This window comes from Atheta coriaria, unplaced genomic scaffold (assembly GCF_025399875.1).
Source record: "Atheta coriaria isolate IRGN ID8LTWV9N9 unplaced genomic scaffold, Caltech_Dcor_3.1 hic_scaffold_10_pilon, whole genome shotgun sequence".
NCBI lineage: Eukaryota > Metazoa > Arthropoda > Insecta > Coleoptera > Staphylinidae > Dalotia > Dalotia coriaria.
Genome location: NW_027045452.1, coordinates 8,465,598 through 8,482,245, shown reverse-complemented (window position 1 = coordinate 8,482,245; position 16,648 = coordinate 8,465,598). Strand labels below are relative to the sequence as shown.

Here is a 16,648-nt window from a genome sequence, read left to right as displayed (position 1 = left end):
AGAAAGCTTTTCAAGAAGAAACCCATTGACCCAAGTGATTTTTAAAGATTCGTGTAGAGTGGGTTGCCTATCATGGAACACCATCGACTAAATTTGACAGTTTTTACATAACAACTCTACGCACTACAGTTTTATGTTTTGTCTCTTTCTTACACATTGTTAAATTTATCATTGATCGCACACGTTTGTTCACATTGCATCCATTCCTGCGCACCCTGAGCACATTATACGCTCAATCGCAAAATCATTTTGTTCGTAAAACAACAAATTTCCAAAGAACGTAAGTGCATTCTATGATGTAATTCCCGGATTAGTGTTAATATTGTGTTTTATTATAGAAAATGGCTGGTGGTGATGATGCTGCAGCAGCTAAGGACTTGAAGGGTCTGAGCAAAATCTTTAATGGAGCCACTACCAGAGGAAGGGCGCATGTAAGATAATATTATATTATTTAATATAATATAAACAATTAGGAGTAAGATGTTAATTATAATCATAAATTTCAGGTTGCAATGGCCACCTATGCAAGTGTAGGACTTTTGGTAGCTTATTTCACCCTTAAACCCAAATCCAAGAAGTAATCATGTATCTAATTGTGTGTAGATTAATAAATATTTGTTAGAAATATCAATTTATGAGGTTTTGTTCATGTACTTCTTTTGTTTTTGAAGTTTTTAAGAAATTGAGGTTATAAAATGCAAAAGTAAAGAAATAACATTAAAAGAAGAGTTTATTACGTGTAGCCACTCATAAAACGTGTTATATTGGGAAGAATTTGCATTTCTACAAAATTTTGGTGTCATTTTTACCCTAAAATACGGTTTTAATTCATTAAAAAATTATATACATTGCATAACATCTGTAACATGTAAGTATTAATAAACACCACCAGGTGGCGCTGTTGTATGTTTTGAAATTGCTACAGCTGTAAACCATCTGGTTGCCTATATAAAACCACCGTTCAAATTATTTCCAACTTCACGTTGATTAATTTCTGTGCTTTATCACTGTGACTGCAATAAAACGAAGTATCCCTTAAGTAAAACGTCCTTCGAGGAATATTCAAGCATTTATTCTTGTGCGTTCGACCTTTGTGGACCTCATACCAACTAAAATAACCATAAAAGTAAGAACTTTTCATTTTGCGCGCTGTGCGTCTGCAATATCCGTTCACCATGTCAATATTAATGTAATACGACCCCGTTGTGAGGGTGCGAAAGGTACAGCACATTGTAAAAGAGATTTTCTACCTGCCGCACACAATCGCTACATGAAAGCATTACTTACTTTCGAATGGTGCGGCCTTAAGCAAAGTGCACGCATGAGTACTGGAAATAAAAGACGCCAAAGAAACGAAACGAAAAAAAGGTTGGCGTACACCTGGTCCGGGCGTCCTTAAAAGAGAACAAGCCAGGAAATTTCTTGCGTGAATCGCACCGAACTGTTCGTAAAGTACAGTAAACAAAACGTCTCTATTTATCGAGGTGTCACTGCGTATCCTGCAGCTACCGGGTAGCAGCAATAATGGCAGTAATTAATCGGCGGCGCGCAGTCACGTAAAAAAAAACGCGTAGAAGAGAAAAAAAAGTCCCGTTGTGCGTTGAACCTGCTGCCTGTAGAGTCCTACATTCACACAACATAGAGCGTTCCCGTTAATTTCGTCTCCCAGATTTATTCGGCGCGGATATATAATGCGTGGAAACGAGCGCTCCAAGCGCTCGGTGTGGCTCATGCGTACGCGCAGTTAGGAGCAAACAGAAACAAAAGAAGGCGCCGAAGAGCGGCGAAGAGAGACGAAGCGGACAGGGTCGTCCGCGAGAGCTGGCTCGCTCGCCAGACGGCCGCCATCTTGACGAGCAGCGCCATTGCCTGTGCGTGCGTGCATATACGTCGCACACACGCGCACCGCTCCCCAGTGTGTGGTAGTTGGACTGCGGAGGCAGTGCAAACCTCTCTCAGCCTGAGTAAAACAAACTCACATCATTCAACACGAATCGCCCTTTGGAAATTCAGCAAAGCATCAATTTTCAATCACCGCACAGTCCGTGTATCGCGAGTGCGCGCCTTGTACAGTTAGAAAACAATTAATTCGCGTGTTGTGAAACTGTTATTGCCCCGCATCTGGCCGCACGGGCGTGCGCGCGACTGTGTTGGTGTGCTGCTGGCGCGTAAGGACAAGGGATATATTCCGATATTTACCCGTGTGCGGAGTGTGAGTGCGTACGTACGTATTCGATCGCGACTTTGAGCCGAGGACGGACGTTCGCCTATTGTGGCCCGGGGTCGGCGGGGCCCCGCACGCGCACCTCCATGGCGTGTTTACACACGCTCAAGCAGGAGATTCGCACGCTCGAGGAGATCTTCCCGAAGCACCACGACCGCTTTCAGATTGTCTCAGCGAGCGTCGACGAGCTCAGCTGTCGTTTCATCGGCAAGAATGGCAAGAAATACGAAATACACGCCAATATCACCGTAAGTTCAACACTTCCAATATTCTAGAATGATTTATTTGTATTTTATTTTGTCTATGTGTGCGCGCATGATGTGTTTTGTGTTTACACAGCATGTTATTGTTAGCGTTTGCACTGTTAGAATCAACAACTAAACAATTGACGCACGATATGCAGCGCCATACTGAAATAAACTAACAAATTTTGTGGTTTTTGCGTTGCCAGGAGACATACCCATCAGTGCCGCCCGTATGGTTTGCTGACTCAGAGGAAACCAGCATAACGAACGCCGTGCAGATTCTATCCAACACCGAAGGGCTGGATAACCACGTCCTGCACCAGGTGTCAATACTGCTCAGAGAATTATGTCGGCTGCACGCGGTGCCCGAACCGCCTGACGTCAACCGACTGGTGATACAACATCCACAGATTACGAATAGTCGGTAAGCATACACACATTCACTCCACACTCCCAAGGTTACCAAATATAATGCAGCATAATATTTTTCTCAATATTTTGTAGATTAAGTGGTGTGGAACAAATGGAAGATGAAGGACTAGACAGTGAGCAAGATGCTGAAATGGTTGATTCAGAAGCGGAGGCTGAGGATAGTGACGCTGAAGAGGATCTAGGAATGGAAATGGATGATGGGCGGTCGAAGAATGAAGAGATGGGCGTGGAGAATCTCGCGACACTCGAACGCCTGCGGCAGAATCAGCGCAAAGATTACCTCAAGGGCAGTGTTTCCGGGTCGGTGCAGGCGACCGATCGTCTGATGAAGGAGCTGCGCGATATCTTCCGCTCGGAGTCGTTTAAGGCGAAGATGTACGAGATTGAGCTGGTGAATGAGTCGCTCTACGAGTGGAACGTTCGTCTCATGGCGGTGGACCCCGACAGTCCGCTATCGCACGATCTCGCGTTGTTGAAGGAGAAGGAGGGCAAGGATAGCATTCTGCTGAATATGCTCTTCAAGGACACGTATCCTTTTGAACCGCCGTTCGTACGCGTCGTATATCCAATCATATCAGGTAATTTTTGTGTAAATTTTAGTATAAAAGTGTTTTTTTAATGTTTTTATAAATATTTTAGGTGGTTATGTATTGGTGGGCGGCGCAATCTGCATGGAACTGCTCACGAAGCAGGGCTGGTCGTCTGCGTACACGGTGGAGGCGGTAATCATGCAGATATCGGCGACGTTGGTCAAGGGCAAGGCGCGGATACAGTTCGGCGCGCCCAAGGTCTGCTCACAGGGACAGTATAGCTTGGCGCGAGCGCAACAGAGTTTTAAATCACTCGTACAGATACACGAAAAGAACGGTAAGTAAATTTTTCATTTCAAAAATTTATTCCACTTTAAAAACACCCTGTATAATATTTTAAACAATTTCTAGGTTGGTTTACACCACCGAAGGAAGACGGCTAAGAAGACTGCATCATTATCATCCACACCTTTCCCAAAACACACACACCAACACACAAACACACCCACTACTATAATAAATAAATAATTTACGCGATTAGGTCGGAAAATCCAAAACGAGCGTGATTTATTCGAATGCATATTGTCGGCGCGGCCAATCAGAGGCATGTCGAAACACATTCACATTCGTCGCGATAATATTTACACAATTCTAGTGCCTGAGTATAGCGCACAATCGAATGCCGCCGCCAAACACTGCTCAGGTGATCATGATGATGATGATGATATGCTGGTGGAAATTAATCTAAATGCGTTATTTTGTAAAACGTAGCCGTAGCATTAACGATCTAGCGTAAAAAAAAACTATGAAAAACATTAACAATGGCATGATAGCATGGTGTATCTGTGATTTATATCTATACAATTAATATTAGTTGATAGTTATCGTACACGTGTAAGTTAATCATTTACGCTTAGTTGTACTTTTAAGTTTAGACGGCCGCCGCGGAGTGTTTGGTGGCGTTTAACGAAAGCAATGCGGACGCAACGAAGAAAATTGGAGATTTTCTTTCTTTTTGATTTTAAATGAATTTACACAGGATTTTGTGAATGCTTGACTCTGATTGGTGCGCAATAATTGAATTGAGATTTCGGAAGGGTTAACTATACTTGTGATGTTTATATTGATACTAATTTAACGATTTTACTTAGAGAATGATTACGATTCTTTCAGTCGCGCGACTTATTTCTTATCGTATAGTAATAATGGCATAATCGTGAGTATCGTATCGAATTAATTTACGTTTTTTTATTTAGATTTTTTCGTTTTTTCTTTGTGCGCTTTGTTCTGTTCTCTGCTCGCAAGCAAATCGATGCAATAATGATGTAACAAGATATGATTGAGGAGTATACACACACATAACACACCTGCGCCCACTAAACATGATGAGAACCTAATCGTAAAGACAAGAATAGACTTAATTTTGTAAATATGTATCTTAACTAGTAAGCGACAAGAGTAGGCGGGTGTACTCGATAGGGTACGTGCATAATACACACACTGACACTCACCACCAACACACACACACTCTGCAGACTTTTACCGATGTTCATCGATTCATTGTAGTCTTACGATTTAATAATTGCGGCCGTTTCGACTGGTTTTTTGCTCGGTTTGCGTTCGGTGTGGTTGTTTTCCACATGAATATCGAATCTCTCTCTCGCGCTGGACATGCAGCCAACAACTTAGCCGCCGCCACCCCCCTCTCTACCCTTCTCTACCCGTTTATCCGACGAGTTTAAATATTATTCTTTCGTACGAGGATTACTTATTCTAATATAAATACTATTATATATGATATATGATTGGAAATATGAAAAACATTGCTGTAAATATTACTTATAAATAATACGATGTGAGTATGTGGCTTTTAAGTTTAATAAATTACACATTAATTCAATTTTGGCTCGCAAATGCAAGATTTTCTTTAAAAATACAAAGAAAAATTGTTTTTTGTTGAGTATTGTTGTGATGTGTATATTGGGTTGCCTATAGTCAAACATCGAAATGTATTTTATTGTTGATAGTAATATTTTATCTATTATTTTCATTTTCTTGATAAAAACATAAACAAACTTTAGTATTGTGTGTATTTTTAATAAAAATACAACAAAACACTATAAAAAATTGATATCTATCATTATTTTTCATATATAATAAGTATTTATATTGTTTTTATTTATAAATTCTAAAAAATTAGCAATATTTTAACTCAAACTACGTATTTAATGTAAAATATAATTGTTATTTTACTTATTTAATAAGTTTACACTGTAATACTCGCAATTTTCCATGAGTTTATTGTTATTTCTCCTAATTTCTAGATGTTTCTAGTGTGACATCTGGTAACATTTGTTCGCTTGTGGTTGGCAGCGCCGCTCGCACTGTCGCACAGCTCGCAGCTCTCGCGGTCTCTGTGCAACCTCCTGACGTATTTTTTGTATGGCGAAAATTCGTGTACCAAGTGGTGGCAGTTTATCGCGTCGCATCGCCGGCCAGCACCTCGTCGCTTATCTATCGGACAAACGACGGCATTCACCCGAGGCGTAGATGAAGGTATTTATCTCCATAGCGGACGCGGGCGCCGATAGTGGTCGCACCGCGTACGCGCTCTTTGCATGTCCAGCAAGTTAGTCTTATTTCTATTCGCGTATCTCACACTGCGTGCGCTTGCAATTCCGCGAATTCATTTGATACACACAATAAGACTCTCATTTTACATCTAATTACTGCATAATAAACCGAGTGCGATCACTCGCAGGTTCATTGTCTCTACGTGTTTCTCTCCTTGCGCGCGTGCGTGTGTATGTGTGTTGTGCGTGTGTGCGGTCTGCATTTTTCTTGTTTACCATCCACTGCGCGTCGCGATGGCGAAATACTACAATCAGCACCAATCCTATCACTACTATAGTAAATATCACCGGTTAAATACTGATTCTTCAGGATTTTATTAAATTAACCGTGGTGTAAATGGTGGTAATACTAACGTGATATTTGTTTGGTGTTTGTGTTGTGGTTGGTGTATGTATGCAACTTGTTATACACCAAATTCTAACCTGGTATGTTTCTATGTTTTGTAGGTTATATTATGCCGAGGAATTCAAAAGAGATCAGTAAATATGAGAACAACGGTTCGGCGCGGCGCACGCAGACGTTCATGTCGGCGGAGGACCTCGCGTCGGGCAAGAAGTCCCTCTGGACGGAGATGGAGATAACAGGCACGATACGCAATCTCAGTCCTAACTTGTTCCGGCTGTCGCATCTGACCGCTCTCTACCTCAAGAACAACATGCTGTCGCGCATCTCGCCCGACATTGCTCAGCTGATCAACTTGCGCACGCTTGACTTGTCGTACAATAAACTGCGCTCGCTGCCTGCTGAAATCGGGGATCTTATTAATCTCAGGTAAATATTTCATAATTTTTAATTATTTTTAAAATTTTTACCTAAAATACCTAAAATTTATTGATTTACATTTATCCAATATTTTTCTTTAAATAGATTATCCTATTATCCCATAATCCTGTTGAACTCAGTTGTAAGTGTTGTGCTTGAACAGCCTGAATGGTCTTTAATGGATGGAATTTCATTTTTAGGGAGCTGCAGCTAAGCCATAACAACCTGCGTATCTTACCCTATGAGCTGGGCAAGTTGTTCAATCTGATTGTGCTGGGACTGCAGGGAAATCTGCTGAATAAGGATATCATGTCCATCTACAGCGAGCCGAATGGTACCCACAAGCTGCTCACGAACATGCTCGACAATCTTCAAGGTAAGTTCCTCTTTTTATCCCACATTTTATTCTGTTTATTATTTAAATTTATTTTTTCTACGTACAACTTGTATATTCACATCGAGTATATTGGGTTGCATATAGTTTGTACATTTTTGACATTAATAGGTTGTTGTGTTGTTTAAAATTCTTGGTACTTGAATAATGTTTAGGTTTTTAGTATAAAAATCTCTAAAATGTTATGGAAATCGACACGTTTCGCGTTGGGGTAATCACGCATTGCCCGCACGTAGATCGTATTTAAAATCACGTACACACGATTTAATAACGTACGTTTCCGAGTAAACAAAGTTGGTTTTTTCTTGCGATGGTCGTTTATGAGTTTTACCTCGGTTGCCTCGAACGAATGTTTTGTCTGCTGGACGCAGGGTTTCATTTATGGTTTACACTTAGTGTTTTTTGTATCCTGAAATATACAAAGTGATTTAAATCATTCCCATTTTGAAAATATAAACAAATTTGGTAAAATATTCAACTATTTAGTTAATTATTTTGTTACAATTTATATAATTAACTTAATTTTTATATCATTTACTTTTATTTTTATCATTTTAATGTTTTAGTTAATTTTATCGCTGTTTCTTTACGAGTTTTCTTGTTTACTTGTTCTTGTGATAGTTAAATTCGACGTATTTGTGTACCCATCTTATCTCTAGTTGTAAGTCGTGATTGAGTCATTCGGCGCGCACCGAAAAAAGACGACTGCTGCAAATTGCGCTCGTAAAAAGCGCGCGCATTTTTTTCTTCTCTTCTCTCGCTGCTCTCGATGTGGTCATGCGTGGGAACCGCGAATCGCAGGTCGAGCTTCCGATGATCCCGAACCGAAATTAAGTTGTTTAAATAAATTACCAACGGTTAATCAGCGCTCATAATTAAACACAGTCACATTAGCAGTATAATAACTTTAGTTGCTTGTAGGTTTTTTATATTGTAGTACTTGTTGAATTTGTCACTCTTGATCGCACGCGATTGTTGCTGGCTGCGGCGTGCACAGACGCCTGGCGGTGTGTAAACCAGGCCAAATGATTTCTACACGGATTTTATTCTTGTATTATATTTGGGTTGGTAACAATCGAATTATTCGGCGGCCTAACACGATTCACACATTCACAAACGCAGCGAAGAGAAGTGAAGGAATTGTGTGTTTTCTTAGGTAGATAATTTGAATATTTATATTTAATCATAATTGCCTCAACGCTGGCAGGCTTTAATTAGGATGTGTGCGAGTGTGACAACCAGCGACATTGTTTACAAATTTTTACTGAAAACTAGCGAATATTAACACAGAAACCTCTATTTTAGAATTATTTTCTTGTAATTTTAATAGAAATTTAAATTTTAATGCGTTTTGGTTTGAAAATTGTGTTTAAACACAACTAATTTTAATTATTTTTGGTATTTTGATAGATTTTACGTTTAAAAACAACATTAGTACATTTTTTTCGTGAAAATGTCACTCAAAAGACTTTTTACGATCAAAGTATAAATTACTTATATATAGTTATATTTTGCTATACTAGATGGCACTAGGATGCACTTATTTGCATTAAATATGATTTGTATGTGGTAGTGAGTGCACATCGTGTCGGTGTAAGATCATGCGATTTCGTGCAAGAGATAAACTTGTTTACATACAAAAATCAAAAATCGTATCTTCGTTCGACGTTCTTGAGTTCTTTCTCTGAAATACGCAATATTTTTATTTACAATTTCATAGCTTTAAATAAATGCAAATTATACATAAATAGTAAAAGTTATTATTAAAATTATTATTTGTTATTAGAAGAAATATTTCTATAAAAGGTTAACGCATAACATAAATCTTTTTATTTATTAATTGTATTCTTAATTATTGCAATTATGTTTAAATATTGCAAACAGTGACATTATTTTCATGCCAGCAGTGAGAAAATGTAGTTTTTGTTGATGTCAGGAGTTTTTACACTCTCTTTGGTAATCCATGCAATGCAACTTGTTTATTTATGTAAATAACTTTATAGTTTGTGCATAGATGTCGCTAGGATGCAGTTAAATGCAATAAATGCGGTTTGCAGGTGTGAATTAAGTTAACTTAACGCGCAGTGTCCATGTGAGGCACATCTTTATGTCAATACTTAAATTTATCTTCATTTAAGTCAATATCTAAGTTTTTTCTTCAAAATATTTACAATTTTTCGCAATTTTACAAAAATTATTATTTTCTTCTGTGAATCTTTAGTTTCAAACACATTTTGCAACATAATCTAAGATTAAGCACCACGTTTGTCTTGCCCAGTGCTCACATTAATTACGTATAATAAAGTATTTCGATTAGCGCAGTCATCGAGTAATTTACGAGCGATGCGTGTTTATCTGCGTGCGCGCACCGCGCGTCCAGTTGTTAATCTCCACTGCGATCGTTTTCCGCGCGAATCCTCGGCGCGCTTTGCGTGCGTACATCGATATCGACGATTTAATTATCGATAGGCATTTCCAGGAATCCGGCGGCAACAATCGCCGCTGCTCATTATTCTCATAATGCAATGGTAATTGTAATTGCGGCACATCTCGACACCGACCGCGGCGGGCCGATATTTATTATTATTAAACGCCGATATCGATAAGGATCACCTGCAACGCACTGCGCGAGAGAGATCGTTACGGCGGGAATTTATTGCCGCGTCAAAACTATACGTTTACGAAAATTTTACACGCGAAAAATTACATTTTTATATTTAAAAATAATAAAATTTATTTTTTGGTTGAATTTTAATTTAAAACGTTTAAAATTTACATAAAAATTTATTATTTTTTATTTTTTGGTTTATAATAATTGTTTTTATTTGTTTTTCCGCCTGTATGATGCATTTATTGGCTTTGGCTCTGATAAAAGAGCGATAAAACGCACAATCGGCTTTCGCTTTTGTTGCCCTTGTGTCTTCTTTCTCTCCGCGGCTCTCCTCCGGAGTTATATTTATTGCGCAATTACGTGGTGCATGTTCACCGGCATTAGACAATACACCACGCGAATAATATACCGATTATTTCGCAACCGACTGCTCTCTGGCCGCGTTGTTTAATTAGGGAAAAATTTCCACAGAATGTGCCAACATGCAGTATGCATAACTTTGCTGAACTAATATCGCGCTTGCTTTTGTTTCGGACGCTGGCCGCAGATATCTGCGTGATAACACTGTGAACATGCTTTTGTTTACTTTAGTTTTAGTTTTTATTTTTTTCTGGTTGTTGTTTTCATGTTGCTTGGTAAGTTTGTAATAATTTTTACATTGTTATGTAGTACTCTTGGGTATTTATTGCGCGCGCGCACAGCGTAAGCTAAGCAGCTTCATTTTGCTCGGAGGCTCTGGCTCTCTGTGTGTTGTGCTCTGCGGTTTATTACGTAGGACACTTTGTGGACTTATTATATTGTTCCATTGTGTTGGCGAAACAGGATCGAAATCGGAAATTTCGTATTGTCGATTGTTGTAACGGGCGAATTTTAAACAATCGAAGCACTTAGTAAATCAAATTGGAGGTTTGCAGGATATAAATTAATATTAGATTGTTGCATTGTTGTTGATGTTTTTTATTTCATGAAAAATGTGTCAATATTATACATTTGCATGTAGAGCAACCAGAGAATTTCATTATTAGGTAAATCGCGATCGTAATTTATCAATTACTCGAAAACTAGTGAAGAAAAATGGATTATTTCTTCAAATATTTGTTTAGTATTCAATTATTTATCTAAATCAGTAATAATTTTAATTATAACCATTTTTAATCAAAAGTTATAGGCATTTTTCTGTAAGTTTTAATTTTTTTAATGAAAATTCAACTTTAAGTGTTTATAACTTTTATTGCAAAATTTTAATTAACAATATTTTTGTATAGGTAAACATAGAATTTAATTACGAATCTACTTCTAAAACAATCATACCTTGAGCATGAATAATTTTCGAATAATTGCGCTTTGAACTTTAAATTTTCTTTGTTTTTCAAAAGTGCATCCATGTAAAGAGCACCGATATCCATCTCTTTATATTCTCTGTTTGCACAGCGTCTAAGGTGAAAGTTGCGATTTGTAATTTATAATCGCGCAAAAATTCTATTTCTATCCACTACTCTACATCGATGTGCAATGCAACGCGCCGCGCTGCGAATTATTCCCAACGCGTCGGCGAGCAAAAAAAACCCATTAGTTGTATTTATTTTCCTACTAATTGTAGCGAGATACTCTGCTCTAGTGTAATTATGTCCAAGTGGCAATTCGATTGGTAGATTTCGGTTTCTTCAACATTTACTCCTCTCTCTAGCGAGGAGAGGCCCAGTTTCGTATAATTACACTCGACGAATACAATTACAGTGGTGCAGAGCAGAGAGTCAAAGGTGTAATCGAAATCGGCCACAACGATCCGATGCGGAAACGACAGAGGCGATTCTTTTATGGGATCGTCTCTTGGTTTCGGCTCTTGACTTAGTTGGTCATGTAATGAGCAAAACGTTCTCTCATTGCTTTCGAAACGTAAACGTAACGTGCAAATGTATAGTTTGGTGTGGTATTTGCCTCCTGCGATGTAAATGTTCCTCCTAAATGCCAAAGTATGGCCTAATGTAATACGCGACGGAATTGCTTCTTATTGGGACGTAGGTAGACATCGTTTGTATGTAAAAATTATTTAATTTAAATCTTGCGCAAAAGAAAGCGCGCAATGATTGTTTTTTAAATGTCTAATGATGATTACACCTGAATAAGGAATTTTATTCAATTTTATTTGTCAAGTTGGAATTATTTTATCGATGCTAAGTGTAATCACAGATGATTGCTATGCTCAATGTCTTGGATTGCTTCACTGCTTCATGGTCTTTGCGCATTATTATACGCGCGGCGCGTACGTTCTCCGCTGCTGCCTGCTGCAAAGAAGCGAATTTGCAACTTTTCTTTCGCTATGCTATGCTATGCGAGGAGAGGAGTAAGCGCTTCTCGGTTTCGCGATTGTCTCGATTATAAAATTCAATAATTTATCATCGCGCCGGGCGAAATGTAGGTTGCCTGATTGGTGTTATTGGTACATTACATATTGAGTATCACCTACGTGTTTTGCTGTTGGTGTGATGGCTGCGATTTCCTTTCTAAATTCAATGACTGCGACTTGAATGCGCACATCAGCTTATCGCGAAAGATGTGCTTAATTTTGATTAAATTGGAGAATACTGCGTATTGTATTTCGATAATAAAGTAATTCATCAATTGTCGTGTTTATGGGTGGTGATCAGTTTAAATGAAAAGCGATAAGATGCAATTAATACGCTCAATATAACTTTTAAATTGAAATATTTACAGTGGTTTATTTTATCACGTTTTAACGAGGTGACAATACGCAATACTTTTATATCGACGAATAAAAATTATCAAATATTGTGATTTTACGCTGATTGGCATCTGTTTAATCTTTTATTGCGCCGGTTATAAATTCAATTATTGTCGTATAAATGCCGGTAAATATTTCCTGAAGTCTAAATATGGATTTCGCGTCGTTCAGTTGTATTCACTTGTGTTATGTTTAAATGATTTTGTTGTAACGTAACGTGCATCCCAAGAAATTAGCTGAAAAATCGTGCTTAAGTTATAGAAATTTGCATTGCAATTTATAGGGATGTTGGGATCATAATTACAACAATATTTCAAATGTTACCATTGATGTCATGTCATTTGAAAAAATATTCTAAGACATAATTGCTAGAAATGAAAATATTTTTCGTCGTTACACAGAGAAACTGTAACACTATAACGAGAAAATTAATATAAATCAACTAAATTGTACAAATTTCATCGTTATACTCAGTTTTTCGTTAAATCGAGGCTACACTGTATTAAATTTTGTTGTCCAATGTTGGACTTGCTGTATACACACCGAACATAGGCCTCCCAATGTAATTTTCGTAACCACTTTGAACAAATTTCGCATTTATACGATTTTTTTCATTTAATCGGGTTCTGTAGATAGATTAACATTCATATAACACATTTTAAACGCAAACAGAACGAGCACAACGGAAGTGGCAGCCATAATACGCGCCTGAATTCGAATCGGTAGCGCGGCGAGATTAATCTGTGTGAAGTTTGATGAATCCGATTGTGCCTAATGAGCCCAACATTGGTGAAATTGACCCAATTTTCTCTTCGCCGTTCGCGTTTCGAGCGAGAGTAATAACACCGTTTGCAGCCGCCGCAGCAGCCAGCCAGACAAGACATTGAAACGACGCCGTGTCTGTCTGTCTCTGCATCGCGGCGACGACATTGAAATATCTTGTCCGAGTGGCAACTTGTTGTTGCTATTTGCTAGTTATTGCTACTTATTGTGCGCGCACATGTGCCACTCGGCCAGGTGCCTCGGCAGCATTCATTAAACACACACACATACACACGAATGTAAAAGTACTCTTGAGGTGGCTGCGATGATTAGCACATTAGTTTCCAGTAGGAAAGCCAACATCCGAGCTTTCTCACCGCGTGTGTTTGCAGATTATGTATTAATTACTTTTGCGGCAGGCTGCAGCCACAGCCACATATTCAACATGTCAATGTTGGATGTGTAAATGTGTGCATGATGATTGCGGCATCTGTGAAGACATAAGTAGCATGTCTTACATTCGCGTGGAATTGGCAATGTTGCAAATATGGTCTTCTTCTTTTTCGCGCAACGCTGCGTTGAGTTACGCCGCACATTTATTAAGGAAGTAGAACAAACCAAATACGCTTTAAGCGTCCAAATATACTTAGAAAAACATATAAATAGTTAGTTATGTTACATTTTATTTAAAAAAAAAATTTTTTACTGCACTTCTGATTAACATAACGCGAAAAATGCAATATGTTCATAATTGGAGAGTAAAAGGCAATTGCCAAGTTATATTACGCATTGGTGAATCGCCTTTTACAACGCACCGCAGTGTATTAAAAATGTTTTGCGTTTTGAAAAAAAATTAACTGGATATATCTACGTATTTAGGTAGCAGCGCGCGGCCGCATTGCTAATGGTGATTACGATTAGCATTAGACGCTCCGACCTAGATAATTAAACAGTGAGTAATGCGCATGCGGACAATTAGATTTTACGCCTGTCCGAGGGGGTAATTAGCGGCGAAAAAGGCTGAAAAATAACGCCGCAATTATATACGTGCGCTCGCGCTGCGCCAAACACTTTTACTTAGTTTACTACGCGTCTATTATTTTGTTTTTGCGCGCGTGTGTGGATTTTCTTTTGATTGCGTTTTCTTTTGACTTAACAACTGCGCGCGTTGCGAAGACTTTCTTTCGACTCGCTCGCGCGCGCGCGCGGTTTTGTAATTTTACGATTGACGAGGCGATTTTATTGCTTATTGATTCAAATTGCTTGTTTCCGCGCTATCAAGTAAATGCCATTTTAAGAAGCTGCGCAGCACGAGAGAAAAATTAACTTACAGAGTGTCCAATGGAAATTTTAATGAAGAATTTTGTTTGTTTAACAAAATAAACACTTTGTATAATCGTAGACATCACACATTGAAACGGAAATTAATAATATTCCCAAACGACTGCTTCCTGAAATTATCACAGTTTTTATTTTTATTTTTTATTTTTCGGTTTATTTGGTTTTATACCGCGTTTTCAAGGTTTAACAGAGTTTATAATAAATTGCTTATTAGTTTAATGATTTTAATACAGTTTCTACTCGTCCTAGTCGCCGGCTTGTTATGTTGATTAGCTGTCTAGTTGTTTTATTTTTATTGCGCATGCGCGCGAAAAATTTCTACGTTATTTTCTCGACAATCTAGTTAACTTTTTCTCTTTATTGCTTGCGGTTGATATTAAAAAGTTGTAATTGTTAAATTTTTATTTTGACCGAATTGTTTCTTGATTCTTTTTAACTTTGTTTTTGCGCATTGCTTGTTCAAACATATTTAATGCTGCTGTGCTTTTATTTCGCTTACTTTATATCTACTTGGCATCGAATGAATGGGATGCTAAGCTTAAGATACCGTTTATTTTGATCAATTTACAGTTAATGACTGTTTTTGAAACTTTATGCGCGCACGAGGCGCGTATGGAACACATACGCCCGACGAGACTGGCAAAAACAGAGCGCAGAGCTCGCTGGTGAATTTTTGGTCGTGCAGCGATCGAGTTTTCAATTTGAGTTATTTGCACGGCTAGAAATTGTACATTGTTTTATCGTGCGCCATTGATCTCGAAACATAACAGTATCGAGTGTGTGATTGACGGGAATGTTGAATATTCAAGTTGAGAGTTGATGCAATTTTTTTTTCGCTGGGATTTTACATTTCTCTTGAATATGAAATTTTCTTGTACGCTGTGTAGTGCAGTGCAACTTTCTAGCTATTTCACGATCATGATCGTGTTTTTGCTCCTCTTGCTCGCCACTTTCTATATGGATTTTATAGGTACTAGAATCATTACAGTTGTAAGATTTATTTCACTCGGAATGTTTTAATTAATGCGCGCGGCGAGCGGCACAAAAAATATTAGCGTTATAGATTAATTGCCCAAATCCTTTTATTTGCGCTCATCAAACGCTATTATCGTTTCTAATATTCATTTTTACACCGTTAAGAGTAACGCTGCTTTTTCTTCTTTTTCTTTCTGCTAAACACATTACCTCAGTGTGTGTGTGTGTGTGTAACTGTGTTACAAATATTAATTTTCGACTGAGTTTTGTATTGATATTTATACAATGTGTAGTAAAATTGATGGTGACCCCGACCTAGAAAATGAAACCGCCGCCGCCGACGCGCGCGTTGTGGCCCGTTCCCAAAAAATCTCTTTGCTTCCTCGGCTCGGCTTTCTTCTTTGTGCCCACTTGATTCTTGTTTTTTTTTGTTCTTTTCTCCTGGTCGTTAACTTGCGCGGCTTCTTCTTCTTCTTCTTGGGTCGTAAAGTGTGCATGACGACGCGTAACATTAAACCCATCAATTCGAAGAAAGCGCCTGCTTTTTTTCTTCTTCTGCGCCTCCTCTATCTTGATTCTCTACTCTTCTCGGCGTGAATCATTCGGCGCAGGGCTAACCGGGTCATCGCACGTTGTGGCCTACCTATAAACTTTCTTCTTGTTGTTCATCATCACATGTGAAGTTATCATTTATTCATTGTTTGCACCTGTTGGTGTGGTGTCACTCTTTTGATTTTTCTGTTTTTATTCTTGGTTGTTTTGTTGTCGATAGAAAATAAGCATTGAAAGGAGAGTGACCCAGTTGTGTGGGCGGCTGGAAACGAGTCTTTTTTCTGTAAGATGCATCAACTTGAGTGCGTGTCGGCTGCGTGCTTAAGTCAAGCTGCTGCGGGTCTTCTTGAGACCCCTGCGACGACGCATCCGACGAGACTCGGTCTCTCGGTCGGCCGAACGCGCACCAAGAATAAGAAGACTCTTGTTGTGTGAGAGCTGGT

General features: G+C 38.5%; 3 protein-coding genes across 5 annotated transcripts in view; all 3 read left to right on the top strand.

The window, feature by feature from the left end:
• The first annotated feature begins 120 nt into the window (after positions 1-120).
• LOC135801202 (ATP synthase membrane subunit K, mitochondrial) lies at positions 121-631 on the top strand. Its single transcript, XM_065314590.1, has 3 exons — positions 121-280; positions 339-431; positions 507-631. The coding sequence occupies exons 2-3, from the start codon at positions 342-344 to the stop codon at positions 579-581; spliced, it is 165 nt and encodes a 54-aa protein (XP_065170662.1). The 5' UTR covers positions 121-280; positions 339-341; the 3' UTR covers positions 582-631.
• Positions 632-1,834: 1,203 nt separating this feature from the next.
• Positions 1,835-5,331, top strand: LOC135801199 (ubiquitin-conjugating enzyme E2 Q2). The gene is made up of 5 exons (XM_065314587.1): positions 1,835-2,472; positions 2,676-2,893; positions 2,974-3,479; positions 3,541-3,768; positions 3,843-5,331. Exons 1-5 carry the CDS (start codon positions 2,311-2,313, stop codon positions 3,872-3,874), a joined length of 1,146 nt encoding a protein of 381 aa, XP_065170659.1. The 5' UTR covers positions 1,835-2,310; the 3' UTR covers positions 3,875-5,331.
• A 522-nt stretch (positions 5,332-5,853) lies between these two features.
• twin (CCR4-NOT transcription complex subunit 6-like twin) overlaps positions 5,854-16,648 on the top strand; it is a 40,263-nt gene continuing 29,468 nt past the window's right edge. The window contains exons 1-3 of one of the 3 annotated variants that reach the window (XM_065313768.1): positions 5,854-5,987; positions 6,512-6,836; positions 7,028-7,203. In XM_065313768.1, coding sequence (XP_065169840.1) covers positions 6,520-6,836; positions 7,028-7,203 — 493 coding nt within the window. In that variant the 5' untranslated portion in view covers positions 5,854-5,987; positions 6,512-6,519. Of the gene's footprint in view, positions 5,988-6,026; positions 6,342-6,511; positions 6,837-7,027; positions 7,204-16,648 lie in introns of those variants that run through there. The other 2 variants (XM_065313767.1, XM_065313766.1) reach the window with 2 other exon arrangements.